At 43.6% G+C, this 26275-nt stretch overlaps 1 protein-coding gene and 1 pseudogene across 1 annotated transcript in view; both read right to left on the bottom strand.

Annotated features, from left to right (window-relative positions):
- LOC147426784 (uncharacterized) overlaps nt 1–10015 on the bottom strand; it is a 192615-nt gene extending 182600 nt beyond the window's left edge. Inside the window, exon 1 of the mRNA XM_086498705.1 lies at nt 9633–10015. Within this exon, the coding sequence (XP_086354831.1) occupies nt 9633–9924 (292 nt within the window). The 5' untranslated portion in view covers nt 9925–10015. The remainder of the gene's footprint in view (nt 1–9632) is intronic.
- Nucleotides 10016–11278: 1263 nt separating this feature from the next.
- Nucleotides 11279–25830, bottom strand: LOC147426783 (uncharacterized; annotated as a pseudogene).
- Nucleotides 25831–26275: the final 445 nt, after the last annotated feature.

Genomic DNA, 26275 nt, shown 5'->3' with positions numbered 1-26275 from the left:
TTGGAGATTCTGGCATATAATATGTGACCAGAGGTGCAAGTTTCCAAGTCTTTCTTCAAGGGTAGAGCACTTGAGAGTTGGAAAATCATCCGAATACCAGTAGTTTAGCTATTTACCCTCAGTTTTGATGCATTCTCTTGGAGTAGTCAGCAACAATACCTTCTGTAGATGTTGGTTGTGCGACTTGTGAGTCGGTTGAGTTGAGCAAATTCTTGTTAGAACTGGATTTACTTTCAACGGACAACATTTTACTCCCCGGACATCTTTCGGGGGTAGCAGTTGGATCATATACTATAGGATACTTTTCTATTGCGGGGATTTGTTGCAGATATCCTCGTCCACCAGGAAACCCTCTCTTTTAAGTTGCATCAATCCAGCTTCCTAGTTCGTCTTCCTTTTCGGGAGCTGAGAGGGGGTGTTAAGACTTATGGCATCTCTCTCGATTCGTTTAGTCGGTCTTAGATTTTCCCTCGGACAGGTGTTAGGGAGTGAGCACTATTTTGTGGTTGTGCCTTGTTAGAGTTTATGACTGGTAGATTTAGAGGAGTACCAGCAGAGGCCAAGATTTGTCAACTATGCCATATAGAGCCAAAGACGAGTTACATCACATCACTGCCCAGTCTACTATGAGATACGAGGCCGTTTCCACTGCCTATTCAGAGAGGGTTTGGACCACTGGCCAAAGTTATGAGATACCAAGATCAGTGTGTAAGGTGCAGCGGACTGTGAAACACTGTGAATGAAGGTGCTGAGAGAGAGAGAGAGAGAGAGAGAGAGAGAGAAGAATACGACACCAAATTGTTGTCAAACCCTCCTCCAGAGTCCAAGGGTCCCCCCTCTCTATGGCGAGAGAGGCCTATGCTATTGATTGCACAAATCTGGTACAATGGTCTCGATGCAATGGATTTGCCAACGATGTCGACGACAATGATGACGGCGACGAGACGGGCTGAAAACTGAAAACTCTAGGGGCTGAAATGTGCAAATCTGCTGAATTCTGACACTGTGTCGGCGAGGACGGCGATGGCGACGACGCGTTGACGATGCGCTCAAAACGCAGATGCTGAATCTGCGAACAGCAGGCTGAAACTGAAAACGCTGGCTGATCTGACCGTGCGGCGAGGATCTGCTGCGGGTAGGTGAGATCTACGAGGTTTGGGATTCTACTTCGGAGTCTAAGGGCTGAAAACTGGAAACGCTGATGCTAGGGCTGATTCTGTTGCCGGGAAACTGCAAAACGCTGAAGTTGATCTGCAAGTTGCAAAAACGCCAGGCTGATCTTGGATCAGCAAAAACGTTAGGCACTCTGCTGCAGAAATGCCAAGGCTGATCTGTTGTAGAAAACACTGGTTGGTCTTGATGGCTGAAAACGCTAAGGAATTCTTTCGGTCTTGCTGAGAAGGTGCACTGCAAGTGTAGGAACTTCTGCTGCCTCTTCTGCCAGAAAGTGCTAGCGCTAGGTTTCTTTTATAAAGATTAGCAAATTTGCCCTACCCAGTTTCCCAACAAAGTCACTTATTAATAATAAGTGAAAAATGGATAAAATAGGGAAAACGGATTCTGTGCACTGTAAAGTGCTCATGATGGATACTGACTGTAATGCTGATGATCATGCTGTGTACAACAAGAGGATATGCAACTATTCTAAGTGCATGGGCATGCACGGCTTGCGCACAGGCTCACAAAGGTGCCAGAACACTTTCTAAGCTGACCTGAAGTAGCTTGTACACATGCACATAGGATTAGATGTACACTTGACATCCCCTCCTTTTTAAAGTGAGGTACTAGTACCGATCTGCATGGCTTTCTTGTAGGCTGCCAACAATTTGGGATAATCTTTGAAAAACTCTTAATCGACCCACACTGCCTTGTGGGTTCCTCAATCCTTGAACCTCAAAAAGTACTCTCTGACTTGCTTCTTTGAACCATGGAGAAACCGATGCAACAACACTTGCTTTGGCTCCATGACTCAGCTTCATCGATAATCTCCGGCTCTTCTTCTTCGAAAATGTCCTTCAGAGGTGTTCCCTGAAACACTTTCAACCAAGAAACATGGAAAACATTGTGCATTGACCATGAATTAGGCAATTGAAATTTCATTGAAACGTCATTTATCTTTTTAATGACAGGAAATGGCCCATACATTCTGAAAGACAACTTAGGACATTTCTTTCCAACTTGCTTAAGACATTGCTTCATGATTCTTAAATAAACCCAATTCCCTTCCTTGATCGAAACATCCCGATGATGCTTTCCTGACGATGCTTGTTAACCTGTCGTGAGTAAGACTCCTGAGCCTTGCTTAGTCGAAGCTTTACACTCTCAGAAATCTCATCCGACGACCGACTTTCAGCATTGGCATCAGGCAATTGACTGACCGAGCGAGTCAATAGTGACCGGAATGGACGGCCAAAAGCTGCCTCATACGAAGTTCGACCAATGGCAAAGGAAAAAGAGTCAATCAAAATAGCATGAACCAATGGGAGATAGAGCTCCCAATGAGACTGTTGATCATGCACATAAGACTTTAAAACATCAAAAGCCAACTGATTGTAAATCTCTGTCTGACCATCTGACTCTGGATGAAAAGCCGATGAAAAATTCAACTTAGTGCCAAAATTTTCAAAGAGTGCGCGCCACAAATTGGACGTGAACTTAACATCCCTATCTGAAACAATCGACTTTGGCAAACCACAGAGGGGGTACCAATGCTTTATAAACAACTGTGCTACATCTTGTGCAGTGACTGTGGCCTTACAAAGAATCAACATGCAAAACTTGTTGAAACGATCAACATTGGTCAACATTGAGTGTTCCTTGAATGCAAACTAGGTGGAAGGTTAGTCACAAAATCCATGGAAATATCCTGAAAAGGTCCATCGGGAATAGGTAGCGGAAGCAAGAGGCCTTGCTGCTTACCCCGAGGAGCTTTTACCTTTTGACAAATACTGCACTATGTGACATAACAAAACACATCCTTTCGCATTGTAGGCCAATAAAAGAATCTTTCTATTTTTTCCAGAATGGTGTTCATTCCCCTGTGCCCACCCGTGAGAGAGTCATGTGCATCGTGCAATACGGTTATCCTGAGAGAGGGCAACACACATGACGGTGACGAAAATATAACACACCATCACGAATGAGATAGTTGCTAGGCCCTTTTGAAGCAAGAGCCTGCAACCATTGCTTACCAAACTCAGAATCTGCGTATTGGTTCTTCATGCTGTCGAAAGACACCTTGAAGAGAAACTGTGGATCTTGACTCAAGAGCCAGGATCTGTCCTTTGCGACTTAACACATTTGCAATAGGGTTAGCTTTATCAGACACATACTCAATCAAACCTCCAAATTGCTCAAAAATTTGTGACCACCGTGCTTGGCGATCACTCCAATGTGCACTAGCCACAGACTAGACCACTTCAGGGCTTGGTGATTTGTGCGGACTAAAAACTCTCTACCATACAGGAAATGCTTCCAATGATTAAGAGAGTGAATGACAGACAAAAGTTCTTTATCATAAACTCAATAGTTCTTTTCTGCACTATTGAGCTTCCGACTAAGGAATGCAACTGGACGATCATGCTGCTGAAGCACAGCGCCTATGGCGACAATGCTCGCATCCGTCTATAGAGGCAAGGATAAGACACGGCGCTTATATCATAGCAATCTTGAGAGCTGCGAAAGCCTCAATGGCTACTTCGGGCGAATACACGCGTTGTCGGTGAGTCTTTACCCCTTTCAAAACATCTGCCATGTGTGCGGCAATGCATGCAAAATTCTCTGCAAACTATATGCTTGACATAAACCAAGAAAAGAACGCACATCATATACAGTTTTGGGCAAATCCCAATTACGTACATGTTTCACCTTCGCGCGATCTAGCTTGACGCCTTTTGCAAAAATGATATAACCCAGATAAGTAACTTCAGTTGAAAAAAACTCAGATTTCTTAGCTGCAATGTACAACTGACACTCATCCAAACGGGTTAATACCCTTTTTACATCCTTCTCATGTTGTTCCCACGATGCGGAAAAAAAGAGAATATCATCAAGAAAGATGAACACACATACACCAACCATATCGCCAAAACGGCCTACCATGAGATGGTTAAATGTACCCACGGCACCTGTAAATCCAAAAGGCATAACCACATACTCCCATTGCCCTTGCTCTGTGCGAAAAGCGGTCTTGTAGATGTCGCCTTTGATACCCTTACCTGATGGTATCCACTTTTGAGATCGACCTTACTGAAAACCTTAGCCCCATTGAGCCTATCGAGGATATACTCAATGTGAAGCATGGGAAACTTGTTCTTGACGGTCATCTTGTTCAATGCCCTGTAATCAACACACAAACGAGACGAATCATCCTTCTTGTGGACAAACAAAATAGGAGCAGCAAAAGGACTTACACTAGGACGTATGAATCCTCTGGCCACCAACTCCGTGAGCTGCCGCTCTAACTCTTCTTCCTGAGTCTTGTTCAGACGGTAGGGAGCCTTACTGACGGGCTGTGCCCCCTTCGTAAGTTTCGATGCGATGGTCCTCCGGCCACTCGGGTGGGAGACGGGGTGGAAGATCATCCTACAAAAAGAGATGCTTAAACTTGGTAAACAAATCTGAATACCTTTCTGGAGCCTGAATACTCTGGGTAACTGAAGAGGCATACATGAATGTCGCTTGTGCTCCTCGTTGTAATTCACGCTTCGCCTACAAATGAGAAATGAGAGGCAAAGAATGCAGACCCTCCTCACCACGAATGATCATGGGAGAGTCACTTTTGGCATTTAGAGTGAGAGTATTGTCTGCCCAACCAATGAGAGGGTTATGCTCACGAAACCATTTAATGCCCAAAAGCATATCACATCCTGAGAGAGGAGACACGACAAATTTTCTACGAACGCAGCTTGTTGAACTGTAAACAACACATCAAGGCACTCTTGCGTAATGAAAGAGTCCATACCAGGAGCGAAGCTGAATCAAACAATATGACAAAATGTTGACCCTTCACATGACCATAACACTTAAAGAGAGACTCATCAATGTGTGTGTCAGAAACATGTGAAGATTCAGATTGGTTCATTAAAGTGCTTGTGGTAGCTGTTGGTGCATTGGGTTCCTTAGGTGGGGCTGTCTTAGGACAAGCCGCTTTAATGTGACCCTTGACGTGACATTGATAACAACGACCTTCCTTAGCAGAAATGACTTGTTCTTCTGTCGTTATGTATCCTCCTATAATTCCTTTTGCGGTTTTTTCATCCAGGGTTAGCTTAGGTTTAGCAGGTGTTTTAGCTTTACCCTTAGATTCATTTTGTGAGTTCTTTTCCGAAGGATTAGAGAAAGATTGGCTAGAAGAGTTACCGTTCTTACCGTTCCGAGGGTTCTGAGGAGTCTGAGAGGTACTTCGAGAAGACTTGTTCTCCTTAGGCTTTCCCTTATTGTGCTTCATTTCCTGTGCGAGAGCAATCGCTACCGCCTTGTTGAGATCTCTTGGATTGAGTACTTCGACATCATACTTGATATACTCGTCCAATGAGAGAGAGAGAGAGAGAGAAGAATACGACACCATACTGTTGTCAAACCCTCCTCCAAGGGTCCCCCCTCTCTATGGCGAGAGAGGTCTATGCTATTAATTGCACAAATCTGGTACAATGGTCTAGATGCAATGGATTTGCCGACGATGTCGACAACAATAATGACGGCGACGAGACGGGCTGAAAACTGAAAACGCTAGGGGCTGAAATCTGCAAATCTGCTGAATTCTGACACTGTGTCGGTGATGACGGCGATGGCGACGACGCGTTGACGATGCGCTCAAAACACAGATGCCGAAATCTGCGAACAGCAAGCTGAAACTGAAAACGCTGGCTGATCTGACCGTGCAGCGAGGATCTGCTGCGGGTAGGTGAGATCTGCGAGGTTTGGGGTTGTACTTACGGAGTCTAAGGGCTGAAAACTGGAAACGCTGATGCTAGGGCTGATTCTGTCGGCGGGAAACTGCAAAACGCTGATGTTGATCTACAAGTTGCAAAAACGCCAGGCTGATCTTGGAACAGCAAAACCGCTAGGCACTCTGTTGTAGAAATGCCAAGGCTGATCTGCTGTAGAAAACGCTGGCTCGTCTTGATGGCTGAAAACGCTAAGGAATTCTGCCGGTCTTGCTGAGAAGGTGCACTGCAAGTGTAGGAACTTCTATTGCCTCTTCTGCCGAAAAGTGCTAGCGCTAGGTTTCTTTTATAGAGATTAGCAAATTTGCCCTACCCAGTTTCCCAAAAAAGTCACTTATTAATAATAAGTGAAAATGGATAAAATAGGGAAAATGGGTTCTATGCATTGTAAAATGCTCATGATGAATACTGACTGTAATGCTGGTAATCACGATGTGTGCAACCAGAGGATATGCAACTATTCTAAGTGCGTGGACATGCACGGCCTGTGCACAGGCTCACAAAGGTGCCAGAACAATTCCTAAATTGACATGAACCCTAGACTTGAAGTAGCTTGTCCACATGCACATAGGGTTAGATGTGCACATGACAATCAGAGATGCCTTGGGCTGTTTTTAGTGGAGCTGCGCAGACATAGGGAGACACTCACAGAGGGAGATCACTAAATTTTTTTAGACTACATGCGCAACATTCAGATGAGCAGCCATCACAGCAGACTTCAGAGTCCACCTGTACCAGAGTTACATTGGCTGACAGGGCCACTGAGCTAGGCAAATCCAGACGCCCACGATTGCGAGGGTCATCGAGACATCGATGGAAGCTACGCCAAAGGGTAAGGGCTATTCTGGCACGACATGGGAGATGCCCAGTCAGAGTACTTACTGAGTAGGACATTGATGAGCTCCGCCAAAGACTGATGCTGGATATCATAGGATAGGATCTTGCTTCCGGCATCTCAGCCTTTCAATTCATCCCATTTCATTTCGTTCCATTTCACTCTAGCTCAGTTCAGTTTCAATTTTTCAGTTTTCAGTTTTTCAGTCTTTTATACAGACATTGTGTCAGATTCACCATTTGTAAACTCTTTTGTCTCAAAGGTCAGTTTGGCCTTTTGAAGACGTTAATATATCATCTCATCTCATCTCTCTCTCTCTCTCTCTCTCTCTCTCTCTCTCTCTCTCTCTCTCTCTCTCTCTCTCTCTCTCTCTCTCTCTCTTTGTGTGTGTGTGTGTGTGTGTGTGTGTGTGTGGATAGTTTCCTACGACGTTAAAATTGTCTTCTTCTTCTTCTTCTCTCTCTCTCTCAAATGTCCTATCTCTTTCTACCTCAGTGATCTCTCTTCTCCACAGGTGCCTTGTTCATGTATGTGGTTCATGCATGTGACATTGCAGGTGTTCTAGATAGGAGTCAAGGTGTCCACCGAATCGCGAGCCAATTATTGTCTTAATCGCATCTTGGGTTGCCACCTTTGACACATTGACCCCCAAGATCTCATAGAAGTAGGAATGACAGAACCATCGGGAGGTAATAGCAACTCTCTACATCAATCTAGTCCATGGCTCCAACGCAAGCAAGAAACTGCTCAATGAGAAGCACAGCAACCCTATTGTCTGACAGGCACTGCCTCAAGTGTGATAAAGGGTGCTGATGGACGAAGTGAAGAACCAGCTCCTCTGACACCTACTCCTCACCTGCGAAGGGAAGGAATATAGAGAATCTGAGAGCCTACCAGACGAGGATTTGCTCCCTCGGTCCCTCGGTAAGATATAAACAAAATGGATACGTACAATAAGTCTGGTACAAAGAGAAACATCAAAAACATTGTGGAATATGGGTAGTCACTACCTATACATAAAATCTGTTAGGTATTGAATAGAAATAGATGAACATGTCTGCTTATGTAGGCTTGCATACATGTAAATGCATGTATATACTTTGCACACATAATACATTTATGTATACATCATATGAGCACAACCCTAGATACATGCATCCAAACACACATGTAAGTGTATTTGTGTGTAATAACCACTATTACGTAGAGTACTCATAATGGTACGGTATTTATTGTACGGCATGGGAAGACTGATAAATAGCGTGTGGAATGCAACCTTTAATATAAACTTCGATCCTCAAAGGCCCTCGATCCCCCACCGCTCTCTGCTCTATCGAGCTCCCAAGCCTAGGGGCACTATCCAAGAAATTGCCGAGGGGCAAGTGCCAAGAGGACAAATGCACTGGATGGAGGAGAACTTGCCGGACGTGGTGGTGGAAACACGAGCTGACCCTCTGCCTGCATGTCACTTGGCTCCTCTATGGTGAGAAACCGAAGAAGGCAGAGCCAGAACCAGAGGAGCAATACTGGTGCCTAACAGGAAGGTGCTGGAAGCGTTGGCGACTACTGCACTGTAGGTGGCTGAGAAGAAGTGCTAGGAGAGGTCTCGCGAACATGTTGAGGAGAGCATAGAAGCGAAGATGAGACAGCGCAAACTGAGTAGCAAAAACCTTAGGGTGGGTTCATACTAGGCGGCGGAAGAGAAATGCAAAGGGGCGTGGATTCTTCATGGAGAAACTTGATTGGCTGGATTTGAGGCAAACTTCCGCCGGGCCCTCCATTTTTCTGCCGACCACACCCCCCCCCCCCCCCCTTCGGAAGAGTTGATGGCCTCTCTCAACCCCCTTCACTTTTTCACTTTTCCTCCTCCACACTGTGCACACTAGGCGGCGGCAGATTTGCGAAGTCTTGTTTCTTCCGCCGCTTCAGTCTGAACCCAGCCTTAGACAACCCTAGAGGCCAGTTACGAACCACCTGAGAAGGCTGTGGGTCCAGGGGGGGTGTAGGAGCCAGCGAGGTGTTTATTTGGGAGTCAAGGAGCCACCATAGCCCCCTACATAGTGGAAAGTAGCACCCTATGGTAGCCAATATTTTGGTTGCCACATCTCTCTCATTGTCCCTCCCCTCCACTTTTGTTTTTCCTCCCCATCACCAACTCAGTCTCATTTTTGCAGACTCCATCCCCAGACAGGGAATTACCTTTCTCCTTGGCTTCTGCTTCCTCATATGCTGCTCCGAGGCAACTCCCATTGCGGTATTTCATTGTCGAAGAGGTTGACCGGGAAACAGGAACAAGGGCCAGACTGGAAACAGTAAAATTTGGAGTTTAAAGAGTTTCCAATAACTATAGGGAGAGAGGGGAGTGGAAATGGAAACGGGGAAGCAGAGAAAAAATGGAGTTTTGGGGATTTTCGGGTAACTATGTAATATTTCCAAGAGGTTGATCCCAACTACTCTGAGAGGTGTACCAGCTGTCCATTGCAGTAGAGAGGCACCGTGCACCGGTGACGTTGTTGTCAACCATTTCATCCATCTTCCATGACACACATTTAGTCATCCCAATCCAAATCAGTGACTGAAACAGCCACAAGGAGGATTTTTATCATGGCCCACTCAAAATTTGGAGTCCTTCTCATCGTATATATTGCACAGACCTCCCAAAAAAAAATGCTTGGACTCGAAGTTCTTCAACTAAGGATGAAGGTTTTTCTTAGCTCTCTAAAAATAACTATTTGATGTGCACAAATGATATGCAGAGTCTTTTCACATTCAGTAGTGAATGAGATCAAGCAGGAAAAACGAAAGGAAATTCTATGATACAAGCATAGAAGAAATGAAATGAGACCAACCAGCTTTGGAAATTTGCAGCACACGCTCGCCAGAAACAAGCCTGCGTTCAACATTGCTAGCAAGCGAGAAGTCGGTATCTTTGTCGTCCACTTGAGTGCTGTGCAAAAGTAAAGAAGCCCAGCAGCACGTCGTTCTCTGCCTCAATTCAGTCAATCTGCGTGGCTTGACATATACAAAAGACCTGGGGCAGAAAAATGTGTTGCCGCAGGAGACGATAAACTGGCCATTTGCGTCAGTCAAAGAAGGCCCAAGCTGCAAGCGAGCAATACGATGCTGAGGCAGTGTCGCCATTGCGGCCACGTTACTGCTTAATGCACGCCATGCTACTGAACAAAGAGCGTCAGACAAAGAGTGCTTGCATTTGTATTGGGTTAGTGAATTGTAAATTAACAAGTGATAAAATCACAAGGCCTGCCATCTAAGATACAAGCAACGAAAGTTGAAGAGTTTAATAGGTAGTTAAGTGGGATAGCTTGAGCAAATAAGCAAGTGATACTCCACTGCATAAGTATAGTATTGTTCAAAGAAAGACATAAATTAAGCCAACATGGACAAACAAACCATAACTCTTAATTTATGGACAAACAAACCATAACTCTTAACGAGCATCCACGCACACATCCAAGCACAAAGATCTGCAATTCCAAGACATGGACACTTGCAAATATCTTTTCCATGAAAAAACACTACAACCATATGTTTCTTCATTTTCATGTGATTTAGTGGCAAACATAAACTCACATAACATAGTAAAAAAACACTTTGGGGAAGACTTGCTTAGGCTTGGAACATAGCTAAGATTTTCTAGTTATTCTTGCTAAGACTGCCAAAAGATGGCTTGTTTTAACCATTGATATATATATATATATATATGTATTATAGAGTGGGGTTTTCAAGCATCCTACTTACTACATTCAATTCATTATATCCACAAGCTACTCAAGCATTTAAACCATAAGCAAGCTTATAGGTCATGCGCCAATCTCACTAAAAATCTCAAGATACTCTTTTCTCTAGTGATCTCACTAGAGGCTTTAGGAAGAAGATGATAAGGGTCTAAACACAAAAATCAATCTCACATCCACATGTTATACGATATGTTCAATTCACTTGCAATTGAACCAACCATTTCATTAAGACTTGTCTTATGTTCATCAACTTTATCCAATCTTAAGCAATAAAATGGCAAAGAGGGTGACAACAAACTTAAACACATAAGGGGTCTACTAGGCATCTAAAGAGTTATTATCAATAGAAATAGGAGTGTTGTGTTGGACACGAGGAGGGGTAATATGTGAGGTGATAAATCTCCATCAATACAAGGTGCCAAAGTTAAGAAAAGATTGTAGTGGTCTATGCCTACGATGGGGGTGGTTTAGGCAACGATATGATATCATCATGTGTGGAGAAGCATTATTCATGTATATGACTAAAAGCAATGTCAATTCATAATTTCCATTCTACTCTCCTGAATTTTTCCACAAGGCAACGAGAATCTATTGACTGCATGTCCCTGACAAAATCTTGTTCACCAAAAGCGAAAAAAGTAAATACTAAAAGAACCAAAGTATTTCTTTCGATTTTTGACGTTTTTGAAATGTCCAACAAATATGTTTCTTTTTCATTAGAAAATAGGGAGACATCATTAAGGAGTCTCGCATTCAGGGTGGGCAAGAAGTGAGTTGTAGCACCGCTTTGATCTAAACAACATGTGGCCATACAAAAAATGAGAGGCATTCAATGGAAGATCTGCAAGATATTGACCAATAACTATCAAAGAGCGGTGTATACCTTGTCAACGACAAAGTAATAGGTACGAGGAACCATGAGAACCATAGCACTATACAAAAAATTAACAAATTACTCAACCTTAGCGGACCTGATTGTAGGAGCTTGATAGTGTTAGGAAATATGACGTAGCTAAATAGCTATTTGAGTAGATTACTTAATGGAGAGAGATAGATTTCACACACAAGATATTATAGAGTAGAGAGAGAGAGAGAGTACACACGATATACATGGTTCACCCAATGTGGGCTACGTCCATGGGAAAGCAGCCAGTAAATGGCTTTAGTACTTCAAAACAAGAAGTAGTATACAAAGGGATTATACCCTTAATAGAGCTTCTGCCTTGCTTCACTCTCACCACCTCACACTCACCTTGTTGCATCAACTTCACACTATGAAATGTGTGTGGAAATGGCCTCCTTTTATAGGCCAAAAGGGCTGCCCTCTCTCATGAGAGGCAACTATGTGTAGCCGCCCTTGTGTAGATAAGTCCAAATCGGACCCTTCAATCCGCCCATGTGTGGCTGCCTTTAAGAAGACAAGTCCGCTTTTGAATTCGGCCACCGGCCATTGAATTCGGCCACCGGCAAACCGGCCATTGACTTCCGACCACTGGCCACCGGCCAACCGACTATCAGCCACCGGCCAACCAACCGGTTGTTTTTCGACCACTTTCCGGCCGCCGTCCGGCTATAATATTCCGGCAAAAAGGAATATTCCGGCGAGGGAAAAAAGTCTCAAGGGCTTCCGCCCCCGAGGCCCCTAAAGTTGCCTCTGATATTTGGCCGTGAAAATTTTGGTTTCTGGCGAGTGATTTTCCTTCACGCACGATGGCTTCTCCTCATAGTGGGGGCCTTACAAATGTGCGCTTTTACCACAGAAAATTACAAGGGTAAATCAAGTTCCATACTTAACAATCTCCCACTTGGAGACTGATCTCCAAACCAAACCTGTGACTGCTTTTCATCATGGCTTCTTATCCTTGAATGCCGATTGAAGATGAGCAAAAGCTCAACTTCTCCTTGTTGACCACCTTTGTAAACATGTCTGCAGGATTTTCACTTGTATGCACCTTTCCTAGCTTTAGTTGTCCCTCTTCCAAAAGAGTGCGTATGAAGTGATATCTCACCTCAATGTGCTTTGTCCTTGAATGAAAGGCTGAGTTCTTTGCAAGATGGATAGCGCTTTGGCTATCACTGTACAAGACACAATTGTCTTGTTTGAATCCAAGCTCTTCTAAGAATCTGTGAAGCCACAGAATTTCTTTGCTTGCCTCCGTCATTGCTACATACTCTGCTTCCGTGGTAGAAAATGAAACCACTTTCTGCAGCTTTGAAGCCCATCTTACTGTTGTACCTCCAACCGTGAACACATAGCCAGTAGTGCTCCTTCGAGTATCTTTGTCACCTGCCATATCTGCATCAGCATACCCTTCTAGAAAAATATGAGTTCCTCCAAAATACAAAGCATTTGTTGTTGTCCCTTTTAGATACCTAAGTATCCACTTCACAGCTTGCCACCAATGCTCTTTACCTGGGTTCTCCATGAACCTACTCACAACTCCCACTGCATGTGCAATGTCTGGCCTTGTCCAGACCATAGCATACATTAGAGAACCTACCGCTGCAGCATATGAAACTTTAGACATATAGGCTATCTCCTCTTGTGTCTTTGGACACATATCCTTTGTTAGTTTAAAGTGACCAGCCAAAGGTGTAGAAACTGTTTTTGCATTTTGCATTGCAAACCTTTCTAGTACCTTCTTGATGTAATCTTCTTGAGATAGCTTTATTGTCTTCTTCGTCCTGTCCCTTGATATTTTCATACCAAGTATCCTCTTTGCAGCACCTAAATCTTTCATTGAAAAAGATTTAGACAGCTCCTCTTTTAGGTCTTTGATGTCCTGCATGTTAGCACTTGCAATCAACATGTCATCAACATACAACATTAGGATGATCAATTTCCCATCTCCCAAATTCTTCGTGTAGACGCAGTGATCTGAGTTGCATCTTGTGAATCCATGATCCAACATCCATCGATCAAACTTCAAGTACCATTGTCTTTATGCTTGCTTTAAACCATACAAGCTCTTCTTTAATCTGCAAACCATTTTCTCCTTACCTTTTACTTCATACCCCTTTGGTTGAAGCATGTAGATTTCCTCCTCTAAGTCACCGTGAGGGAATGCCGTATTTACATCCATTTGCTCGAGATTTAGATCATGAGCAGACACAAGGCTTAAAACAAGCCTAATTGAGTTCATTTTTACAACAGGAGAAAATATTTCATTGAAGTCAATACCTTCCTTTTGAGAAAAACCTTTTACCACAAGCCTAGACTTGTACCTTTTCTTCCCACCTTCTTCTTCCTTCACCTTGTACACCCATTTGTTTTGAAGTTCCCGCTCACCTTTAGGCAACTCAACCAAATCCCATGTTTGGTTGCGATGTAGTGAGTCCATCTCCAGTTGCATGCTCTTCATCCATTCTTCTTTGGATTCATGTTGCATAGCTTCTTCGTATGATTCTGGCTCTCCAGAATCTAAGATCAAGAGATGGTTGAAGGAAGGCACAAACCTTTCTGGAGGTCTACTTGCTCTTGTAGATCTTCGGGGAATAGGTTGAGGCTCCTCATTTGGTTGACGTTGTTGCACATTGTCATCGTTTGCAGTCCTTGAGTCTTCACCGTCCTCAAGCTCCATGTACTCATCACCTGTTTCTTTTGTTTGTTTTCTTTCCAAGTAATCTTTGTACATATTTTGTTCGTTAAAAATTACATCCCTACTCCTTAAGATTTTACCATCTTCAGGATTCCATAGGCGGTACCCAAAGTCTCCTTCTCCATAGCCAATGAAGAAACACTTTTTGGACTTTGCATCTAACTTTGATCTTAGGCTTCTATCTATGTGCATGAAAGCCTCACACCCAAACACTTTGAGAAATGCATAATTCACCGGTTTACCTGTCCATGTCTCTTCTGGAACTCCCCCATCCAATGCCGTTGAGGGTGACCGATTGATTAAGTACACAGACGTACTTACAGCTTCCACCCAAAGCTCAAGCGGTAGGCCTGCATGTAGCCGCATGCTTCGTGCTCGCTCCATGATTGTCCTGTTCATCCTTTCTGAAATACCATATTGTTGAGGTGTCCTTGGGGTTGTCCTTTGCCTCCGAATGCCATTGCTAGCACAAAAGCTTTCAAAATCTTGGCTGCAATATTCACCTCCATTGTCGGATATGAGGCATTTAACCTTGGTACCTGTTTCATTCTCCACAAATGCTTTCCACCTTTGAAATATGGAAAATGCATCGGATTTATTCTTCATGACATAAAACCATGTTTTTCTAGTCGCATCATCTATGAATGTTACATAGTATAATGAGACACCAAGTGATGGTGTACTTGCAGGACCCCAAACATCAGAATGAACCAACTCAAGTTTTTTATTTTTTCTTTCATTTCTTGATTTTTGAAATTTTACCCTCTTTTGTTTACCACAAACACAATCTTCACAGAAGTCTAAGTCCACTTCTTTCAAACCTGGTAGAAGCTTCTTTGTTTGAAGGATTTGCATTCCTTTGGCACTCATATGCCCAAGCCGATATGCACTCATACGCACTATCAACTTCTGTAGTTGATGCACAAGTTGAAGGTTGCGTGCTAACAGTACACAAGTAAAGTGTACCGACCTTTTCTCCCTTGGAAACCACCAAAGATCCTTTTGAGATCTTCCACCGTTTGTTTCCGAATGCAATGTTGTGACCTTCATCGTCCAATTGTCCTTTAGAGATTAAATTTTTGCAAAGAGAAGGAACATGCCTAACATCTTTAAGCTTCCATTCATTTCCGTTAGCAGTTTTGACAAAAACTGTACCTTTTTCGACAATCTCACAAGCTTCATCATCTCCCAAGTATACATACCCAAAATTACCTTTGGTGTAATCTTGGAAATGTTGCTTGTGTGGTGTCGCATGGAATGAAGCCCTGGAATCTACTATCCATGAATTAGATACATTGTCTAATGAGAGAACTAGAGCATCTTGCTCTACTTTACCTGCCACATTGGCCTCCGATGTTGGCTTGTTGTCTTGAGACTCAGTCTCCTTCTTCTTCTTGGACCAACAATCCTTCTTGACGTGGCCCTTCTTGCCGCAGTTCCAACATTCAAGAACTGACTTTGTGCGTGACTTGCTCCATCTTGAGCGATCACGACCCTTTTGGTTTTTGAACCTCTCCTTAGGCCTTCCTCTTGTTTCCACTGACAATGCAGCACTTGATTATTCTCCTGTGCTTCTCCTTCGTATTTTCTCGCTTAGGAGAACACCCACAACATCATCAAACTTAAGAGTATTTGTGCCAGAAATAGAATTACTTACAGCCATCACAAGGCTGTCCCAACTATCCGGTAGAGATGATAGTATAAGGAGAGCTCGCACTTCGTCATCGAAATTGATTTTCACCGATCGAAGTTGACTTATGTTTGTGTTAAAGTCGTTTAGGTGTACTGAACCATTCTCTGTCATCTTTAGATTGAACAAACGCTTCATAAGAAATACCTTATTGGATGCCGATGGTTTCTTGTAGAAGTCATCAAGTGACTTCATCAAGTCCTCCGTGGTCTTCATCTCCGAAACATTGAAGGCCACCGTTGACGCAAAGCTTAACCGGATTGTTCCCAGTGCCTTTCGATCAAGGATAATCCATGCTTTATCTGCCATCGTTGCGGGCTTCTTTGCAAGACTGCCTAGTGGCAGATAGAGTTCCTTCTGGTAGAGATAGTCTTCAATATGCATCTTCCAATGTTGGTAGTTTTTGCCGTTGAACTTCTCAATCTTGAGCTTCCCTTCCTCCGCCATAACTCCCACTCAATTCAAGGAATCCTTTTCTTGAGATAACTTAGCTACGAGCAAACCTTGCTCTGATACCAGTTGTTAGGAAATATGACGTAGCTAAATATCTATTTGAGTAGATTACTTAATGGAGAGAGATAATTTCACACACAAGAGATTATAGAGTAGAGAGAGAGAGAGAGAGAGTACACACGATATACGTGGTTCACCCAATGTGGGCTACGTCCATGGGAAAGCAGCCACTCAATGGCTTTAGTACTTCAAAACAAGAAGTAGTTTACAAAGGGATTATACCCTTAATGGAGCTCCCGCCTTGCTTCACTCTCACCACCTCACACTCACCTTATAGGCCAAAAGGGCTGCCCTCTCTCATGAGAGGCAGCTATGTGTAGCCGCCCTTGTGAAGATAAGTCCAAATCGGACCCTTCAATCCGCCCATGTATGGCCGCCCTTGAGAAGACAAGTCCGCTTTTGAATTCGGCCACCGGCAAACCGGCCATTGACTTTCGACCACTGGCCACCGGCCAACCGACTACCGGCCCACCGGCCAACCAACCGGTTGTTTTCCGACCACTTTTTGGTCGCCGTTCGGCCATAATTTTTCGACGAAAAGGAATATTCCGGCGAGGGGAAAAAAAGTCTCAGGGGCTTCCGCCCCCGAGGCCCCTAAAGTTGCCCCTGATATTTGGCCGTGAAAATTTTGGTTTCTGGCGAGTGATTTTCCTTCACGCAGGATGGCTTTTCCTCATAGTGGGGGCCTTACAAATGTGCACTTTTACCATAGAAAATTACAAGGGTAAATCAGGCTCCATACTTAACAGACAACATATTGAGTCGAATCTGCAAACTAGTCTATAGCATGAAGCATGAAGGTTAGCAAGATTTTAACACTATCCAAAAACATCAATGTAATATCCTCTACCCAGTAGCTCAAATCTGCATGCCAAAGACTACGCAATACGCAAACCTATAACACCAAGTCCTGCAATATTCAGATCAGTGCGGGGAGAGAGAGAGAGAGAGAGAGAGAGAGAGAGAGAGAGAGAGAGAGCTCTACTAATTGGGTAGTGTGAGCTCGCTTATGTGCGCTGGCCCTTGAGTATTTTGCTTGTGATTTTGTCTACGAGATATCCAATCGCGCCTCCATGCCGTCGACAATATCCCGTAAGCCTTGTCATTATGCTCGATAGATCTTGCCCAAAAATGCACTCCAAAGGGCACTACATGGCTTTGCAAGACTCTCTGCAGCTTATCGAGAGTCTCCTTGTGATGACCTGCCCCACTACTGCATTTCAAAACGTCTCGGTAAGTCGCTACAGTAGCCTAATCACAGCGTTTTAGAACGCGAGATGAAGGCCCCTTCACGCATGTCAGGCAGCTCAGCTGTCGGCCTAGTGTTTCATAACGCAGGCCAATTTGGGCGGAGGTGCCGCCGCTGCTAAGAATCTCACCTGCAGCGCTTTAAAGTGCAAGAGAAAGCACCAGCAAGCCGAACCACCAAGACACTTAGTCATCTCCCACCTCTGTCTATTACCATGTCAAAGGTGACAATGTGGAAGCATCAAGGAAACGAGAGAATGAGAGAGAGAGAGCTCGTTGAACCAACCAACAGGGTAGTGATTATAGAATGGGAGCACTGGGTTGCTTATACACTACCTATAGACATGGCAGATCAGGTTCTTCAAGACTGTTTGGTGGCAACTGGGAATAGCAGAGAGTGCCCTTTGCAACTCTCACCTTTCTGGAGTTTTTAGAGAAAGAGAGAGAGAGAGAGAGAGAGAGAGAGAGAGAGAGAGAGAGAGAGAGAGAGAGAGAGAGAGAGAGAGAGAGAGAGAGAGAGAGAGAGAGAGAGAGAGAGAGAGAGATTTAAAGCTTCGAAGTGTGACAATGGGAGACTTCTTCTTCCTTCATTCTCGAGAGGGACATGCGGACTGGTTTCGTTATATTCAAGCTCTGGGAGCTCTCTCTCTCTCTCTCTCTCTCTCTCTCTCTCTCTCTCTCTCTCTCTCTCTCTCTCTCTCTCTCTCTCTCTCTCTCTCTCTCTCTCTCTCTCTCTCTCTCTCTCTCTCTCTCTCTCTCTCTCTCTCTCTCTCTCTCTCTCTCTCTCTCTCTCACACACACACACACACACACACACACACAGGCTCGTAGACCGAGTCTCTCTTCACTTAGCTGTCGCCTTGCCTCCGTCTCACTGACCGCCTCTCGCAACCCGACTGATTTCCCAATATCTTCAGGCAGCGCTGCCTCACGGGAGTTCTAGCCCTCCATTACTTTGATCTGAGCAGTGCATGGCCTGTGCCCCCAACACCCCTTCGACCCTCCATTGGCCATCGCTCACTCAGCAGCACCATCTTCGTTCCCCTGCTCCCCTATCCGCTCCTTGCATTGCTTCGTAGATAGAAGCACACCATTATCTCCTCCAAGGAGAATAGCAACAACATTTAACATAAAGGGTATCTGTGCAGCGCCTCTCTCGTTGTCTCCTGCAAACAATTCAGTGATCGTAGTAAACACCGTGAGCTTGCATTTGGGGGCACACACCTAAGATGCAATTGAAAGGTGTTGGCGGTGCTCTCTGCCTCTCCTGCAAGTTCCCCCACACATGGCAAGTTGCAAACCCCCCCCCCCCCCCCCCCCCCCCCCCCTTCCTCCCCTCTGCTGCCCTAGCCTCCTGCAAGCTCTAGCCATCGCCCACAAATATGTTTCCTGCACACCCTTAACCGCCCTCGCCCCTTTCTTTCTCACTCATCAATTTCTAATTCTAATTTTTCTGCTTCTCTCGAATCGAGAGCTTTACGGTAGCCTAGGTAGTGTTTCATCACTTTCTTGAGAGCCTTCGTGCTACAATAAATACCCACTATCGCATACCTTCCTCCCTCCAGTTGACTGTTGACCGACACTAGCAAGAAGCAACTAGCCTTTCAAGTTTCTATTCCAATAGCTAACTAGCAATGGTGACTACGAAAATAAGCATTCATTTCATATTTTAAAACTAAAGACATGTTATCATTAGATTTACACACTGTTCATTTAAAATGAGTGTCCACTTTCTTATTTCAACCAATCAGCATTTTTGACCTATCAAAAAATGCTTGAAAATACAACTTAATCTTTTTTCTATTTTAGTAAGCAAAAAGAGAATGCATCTCTATAGCCTTTGCCCTTTGGGCAGGCCAAAAATCAAAATAGCTCGTAAGAGAGTGTTTTCATAGATCTCTAATTAATGTGTGATATCAAAAGAATACAAAGCCCAAAGAACATGTCAAAACCTCATCGTCGCGTTAAATTTACACCAAAAAGTTCACCCAAACACAGAATCTTCCTTTGAAAGACAAAATTGGAAGAGAGAGAGAGAGAGAGAGAGAGAGAGAGAGAGAGAGAGAAGAAGAAGAAGATTATTTTAAAGTTGTAGGAAACTATCGAGAGAGAGAGAGAGAGAGAGAGAGAGAGAGAGAGAGAGAGAGAGAGAGAGAGAGAGAGAGAGAGAGAGAGAGAGAGAGAGATTTTATTATCGTCCTCGGAGGTCAAATATGACCTATGGGACCAAAGTTACATGTGATGTAGTATGTGTATGGCTGATGAGCGACTCTCGATGCTCCAAAATTGTGGTGATGAGAGTCGCAATGGAGAGCCCACACTGTGGCTAGGAGAGGAAAGTGTGTAGGTCTAAGTCATGGCTAAAAATGTGAGGGAAGCAAGTTCGGATGTGACCAAAAGCTGAGCACTCTAGTAGTGTGTGGTACTCAGACTCTCGAACTTGCAATGAGCATAATGTGCACAATCGATTTGACTCTTCTCCATTGCCCCAACGCCCTGTCTCGCACCGAAGGGAGTGGGAGCTAAGCCGAATGGCTGCGATAGTGTATATTGCTGACAAGGGGATAGGCTCAAGCATGTAAGGGTGAGTACAGTTTCCTCTTTCAGTGAAGAACGTGGTTTTGTAGTTGGGGGCAATATGGGTGGTGTAATGTATGACACGTGACCCATTGGATTTCTCCGAAGCCGTAATACATTGGCGTTGTAGAAAAGCTTCATTCACTTGGGAGTCAGCTGAGGAATCATGTAGCAAGTGTAATGTATCCCATCTCCCAAAGCACTTCTTTATGTCTTGCATCCATCCCGTGCTCAAGATCTTGCTTTTATGCGTCTTTTGGACTTTTTTCCTTGCTTCCCATGCAATTGTAGGAATTTGATGTGTGGGGTTTTGATGCATCTTTATCATGTACTCCACAACCCTTCCCATGCCCATAACCTCAATTGGAAGAGATCCCGACTCAAGAAGTAGGAGAATATATGGAGTTTGTGTCTTAACTTGGAGAAAGTTTGTAAGAAAACTCTTTTGGACATTCTCAAACTCTTTCCAAGTAGACTTTGAGATGCTCCCATCCCACACTTCAACTCCATAAAGAAGATCCAGTGTAACCAATGCGTCAAAAAGGTACTTCTTGAGAACCCAACACTTGATGTTTCTCGCATTACACATGTTCTCAAATGCATAATACGCTCTCTTTCCCGCTTCCAAACCCGCTTGCCCCTCAAGTTTCTAAAAAAAGCTTCCACATGCATGTTTCTTTTCTTGGACTTGACATAATTGTTGCTTTACTCCCATCATCTTCTCTTCTTTTGAATCAATGCCTTGTATGTATGCAAATGATTTTGATAGTTGTATTTGTCCATGTTGGAATTAGGGTTGCAGAAAAACACACATAGCTTGGAGAGGATGAAGGAAGCTCAAGGCACACAACAGAGAGAGTTTTTCTTATTGTGCAACGGAAAGATAAGATAGCCCTAGAGTGATGGGCGTATATACAATGCACGGGGGAAAAAACCTCCTAGTGAGGGGAAAAAATACATCGACAGTCCTAAGTGTGTTCACACACATCAATACTAATATAGTGTTGGCAGTGTTCTGTCCAACACCCAATTCAGTCATAAGACGTCTGAGCCATACACACTCAACCGTAGCTGTGAAGGCTGGTATGTACTCAGCCTCACAACTGGAAGTGGCCACAGTAGGTTTGCTTCTTGCTCAACCATGAGATACATGAACTACCAAGCATGAAACAAAAACCACTTGTGGACACTTGCGTGCTAAAACAAAACAACCTGCCCAATTTGAGTCTAAAAAAGCATGTAAATCTGGCGGCAATGATCCCCCCTTGGGATAAAACACGCCAAGATGTAAAGTGCCACTCCAGTAGCGGAAAATCCTCTTGACAATCTGCCAATGCTTAGACCCTGGGCTATGCGTAGACCTGCTGACCTGTGAGACTGCAAATTGAAGGCCTTGTGTTGCATACATAAGTAAGTTAGCCAACAATAGTTTGGTAAAGAGTGACATCGGTAGGATCACCAGCATCATGAAGACTCAATTTCAAACTTGGTTCCATGGGAGTGGTAATAGGTTTGCAATCCTCAAGTCCTAACTTACATAGCAATGTCTCTATGTAATTTGTCTGACACAAGGCAATACCACCATGACACTGCTTAAATTGTATACCCAAGTAATGATGCAACAACTCCAAATCTTTCATCTTGAAAGTAGCATTCAAATCAAACTTAAATTTAGCAATATGTCTCTCATTCGGTTTAGTGATCAACAAATCATTCACATACAGAACAACACTGAGAAGTACATTACCCTCATGCTTTACATACAAAGTGCTTTCTATTGGATTGTTTTGAAATCCTCCTTTGACCAAATGAATGTGATATTTCTCATACCAAGCACGAGGACATTGCTTCAACACATACAAATCTTTCTTACATTTGCAACACATACAAAGCTTTCTTACATTTGCACACTTTATCCTCTTGTCCTTTCTTGACAAAACCACGAGGTTGCATTACATAAACTTCCTCAAATATGTCACCATTCAAGAAAGTAGTAACAATGTCTGAATGATGTACATCCCAACCAAAATGAACTACCAATGCACATAGAAAACGCACAGTAGTCATACGACAAGTGGGAGCAAAAGTCTCTTCATAATCTATGCATTTTTGTTGTGCATAACCCTTTGCGACACGTTGAGCCTTATAGCAATCAACCTCACCATCCGGCTTGCATTTCAACTTGTAAACCCACTTCGTACCAATGGCCTATTTGCCAGGAGGCAAATCACATAAAGTCCATGTGTCATTTTCTACAAGTGCGTCATATTCAAATTGCATGGCAGCCATCCAATTTTTTGAATTCTGTGCTTCATCAAAAGAAAGAGGTTCCTCAACATCACATAAGCTAGAAACAGCCAAAGCATAACAATCTAATGCATAAGATGCATGGCGAGAACCTGAACGAGTACGACTAGACAAAGGTGCATCCAATTTACTATCATGCAAAGTATGCACCAGCCATTTTGGCATACCTCTAGCCTGTTCATTCTCAACCCTTTCCTTATCAAGTACATCATGTACATCTTCATCAGTAATACGATGATCTGTAACATTTTCAGAAACCCCCATAGGCTGTACATTTGCCTCATTTGAATTTACATTCAAACTTCCACCACTGAAAAGAAGCAACAAACACTCATAAATGTCCTATGAGCTTACATTATTGTCTCTATTACATGACAGCAAGGGCTGAACATAATCTTCCATAGACACAACATCCTGTGAAACCAAGATACACTTTGTCTGTAGATGATACAAGCTGTAACCTTTGCTTTCAGCACTATAACCAACAAAAAAGCAGTTGACAGCCTTATCATCCAATTTTTTGCGTTATGTTTGTGGTACCAAAGCATAAGCCAAACAACCAAAAACGCGCATGTGCTCAATAAAAGGCTTTCTATCATACCATGCTTCATAAGGAGTCATAGACTGCAAAGCTTTCATAGAACACGTGTTAAAGTACATAAGTGACACACATGATGGCATCAAGCCAAAATGAATGCGGCAAAGCTTGACTATTGCCCATACATCATGTCATTTTTGTAAGTGACCTGTGTTTCCTCTCAGTAACACCGTTTTGTTGAGGTGTGTATGACACTGTAAATTGGTGTTTTATCCCACGACTAGCCAAAAATACATTATATTCATGAGACATATACTCCCCCCTCGATCGGAGCGGAGGGTGCCCATAGTACATTTCGAGACATTTTCAACCATAGCCAGAAATTGTTTGAATCACATAAACACTTTGGACTTCGCTTTAAGCGAATACACCCATGCATGCATAGAGTAATCATCAATGAAAGTCACAAAGTAAAGGTAATTGCCCAAGGACGGAATTTGCATGGGCCCACAAACATCATTATGCACAAGGTGCAACTTGCATGTGGCCTCAACTGAACCATCCTTTGGAAACTTCGAACGTTGCATCTTACCCAAAATACAGCCTTCACAAACATGTTTGATAGGTGCTTCAAGAGGCGGCAAAGAAGCAACCATATGAGATTTTTGCAAACGCAGCAAACTGGCAAAATTCAGATGCCCAAAACTCCATGCCAAAGTTTTGCATCTGAAATAGCCCTGCATCCACAACAACATTTGCAAAATTCTTCCCACACTTGTCATACAAAGTGAGCTTATACAGGCCACATCATAAAATGCCAGATGCAACACTTTCATCACCAAAACTGAGATCATGTACCGTACATCTGTCATCCACAAATTTGACTACAAGACCAAGTCTAGCAAGTACAAATACAAACAAAAAATTATTCTTGATCCACTACCATTTGCAACAGTCAGCACAAACTTTCCAACTCCCTTGACTGGATAAGAGGCATTGTTGGCAGAAGTGACTGAATTCCCATGAGGGACATCCTCGAGAGAGGTAAAAAAATCAAGATGTGAGGTAATGTGCTTTGTAGCACCACTGTCAAAATACCACAAATGTGAATCTGCAGCAAGTGACATGCATGCATCATGGACAACATGATCGTAAGTACACTCTGCACTAAAAGCCCACTTTGCATCTACATCAGCATCACAATCTCCTTTCACAGAAGACTCTACAATAGTTGCACTTGCATTGGACCTTGTAGTTGATCCAAGAATCTTTATTCTTAGCCTCTTTTGCCTTCAATTGTGGACACTACTTGATCAAGTGATCATTAGCTTTACAATAATGGCAACACATCTTCTTTTTGCCCTTATCACCAAAATTCACAGGCAAAGCGCTACGAGCAGAAGCATTAGGAACAAAATATTTTCCACTCACAGATAAACCATGAGAAGTGGTTACATTGCTATTACCACCTTTCCTTTGAGCAGCAATAAAAGCATGTTCAACTGCACACTGTTTAGCTCTATTTTTTTTTGAAAGTGACTATTGCAACAACAATTTGCATAACGCATCAAACTTGACAAGTTCTAGATTTCCTTGGCTCATAAGTCTCCAAATACTAGCAAAAGTCTGGTAAGAATCTGGCAAAGCATCAAGGACAGTCTGCACAACGAACTGTTAGAAATGACTTCGCTTGCTGCTGTAGAAATAAGTTGCTCATTGATATCCTTGACACCAGCAAGGAAAGTTTCCGTCTCATCTTCCTCATGCATAATCTTCGACTCTAGCTCTTTAGGCAGTGCAATTTTAGCCTCATAACGACTTGCATAAAGACCAGCCAGAATATCCCAAGCTTGTTTTGTAGATTTTGTTGAACGCATAGAGTAATAGTGCGCTTCACAAACAACACAATCAAAGCATGATCCTGTGCATCTTTTGCATCCCAACAAGCTTGCTCAGTCGTAGGCAAAATAGCTCTAACATCAGCAATCATGCAACCAAAACCTGCAACATCCTCAACATCACCTACATCCTCAAAACCAGGACGTACATCAATGCCATGCACAATATTCCAAATGCCCTTTAAAACAAGGATGTGAGCATGCGTGTGCGCGGATGTGTATGTGCAAGGAAGGGGAGAAGCATGAGACAGTGTGGGTGGAGCAACCTTAGGAACTAGTGAGTGAGGAGCTCCTTATTCTTTCTATATGAAGAATAAGGGTATGTACACATGTGGGCGGGCGATCGGACACTGGACGTTCGACCCCAGGCAAAGGCACAACGCCTTTACCCCAACAAACTCCCACTTAAAAACGATGCATCAATAAGTGAGGCCTACTAGCTAAACTACTAGTATATACAAGAAACTAGGTGAGAGACTCTCTCAACCTATGCCCACTGGCTCACTCTATCGATCTACATGCAGTCGTACCAGCTCTGGTGATAGGTGAGTGTGCGTATCCACGCTAGAGCCTGCATGTAAATCTCGCATACTACTCTGTTTGGTTTGCAAAAGTCCACTATGCATCATGCTAGTGTCAGTCATCACACAACTAACAACCCCTGCTGCAAATGCTCCCATTGCAGCTGCTAGATCGGGCCTCGATACTAGTAGGTCCAACATGAGATGCCCGAACGCTGATGAAATGTGCACAAACCTGGTTGTTCTTGCCTCCAATGCTTATTTGTAATCACTGCATCATCAGGACTATCCATCACGTATGGATGTGTCAACTCCGACACTGAGAAACCTACGTCCCTGTCACCCATTGGCAAAACTATGCGGCTTGGCACCAACTCATCACCCTCTAGCATGAGCATATCAAATACTCCATGTCCGTCATCTCTGTATGTGTCTCTAGGGAGCAGACCTGCTCTACCTCTGCCTGCACAAAGTCTGACAACACCTGTTGTGTCTCACTAGAGCACTGACACTCTATCTCTGTCTCTACAAAGTCTACTGGCACGTCCTACACAAGTAAATGCTTTGTTTCGTGAGCATGGTGGAGCTCACCTGCGAAGGAGACACGTCCCGTCTCTCACTCAAAGCATGCTAGCAACAAAACCGAGACTATGCCATCTCAAACCTCAGACACATGCGTAGGATATACCAGGCCGTTGGGGACTCCTATGGCAATCACTAATGAACCGCAATACATCTAGAAAGACTGCTCTCTAAGCAGTATCTGACAACCAAAATTTGCTAATTGTCTCACTGAGATCAAGCTTTGTCTTAGCTAAGGAACGTAGCACACATATGGTAGCG

Source organism: Adiantum capillus-veneris, chromosome 24 (genome assembly GCF_014529385.1).
Source record: "Adiantum capillus-veneris isolate H3 chromosome 24, ASM1452938v2, whole genome shotgun sequence".
Lineage (NCBI taxonomy): Eukaryota > Viridiplantae > Streptophyta > Polypodiopsida > Polypodiales > Pteridaceae > Adiantum > Adiantum capillus-veneris.
The sequence above is the reverse complement of the archived record's forward strand: the minus strand, read 5'-3'. Positions and strand labels throughout refer to the sequence as shown.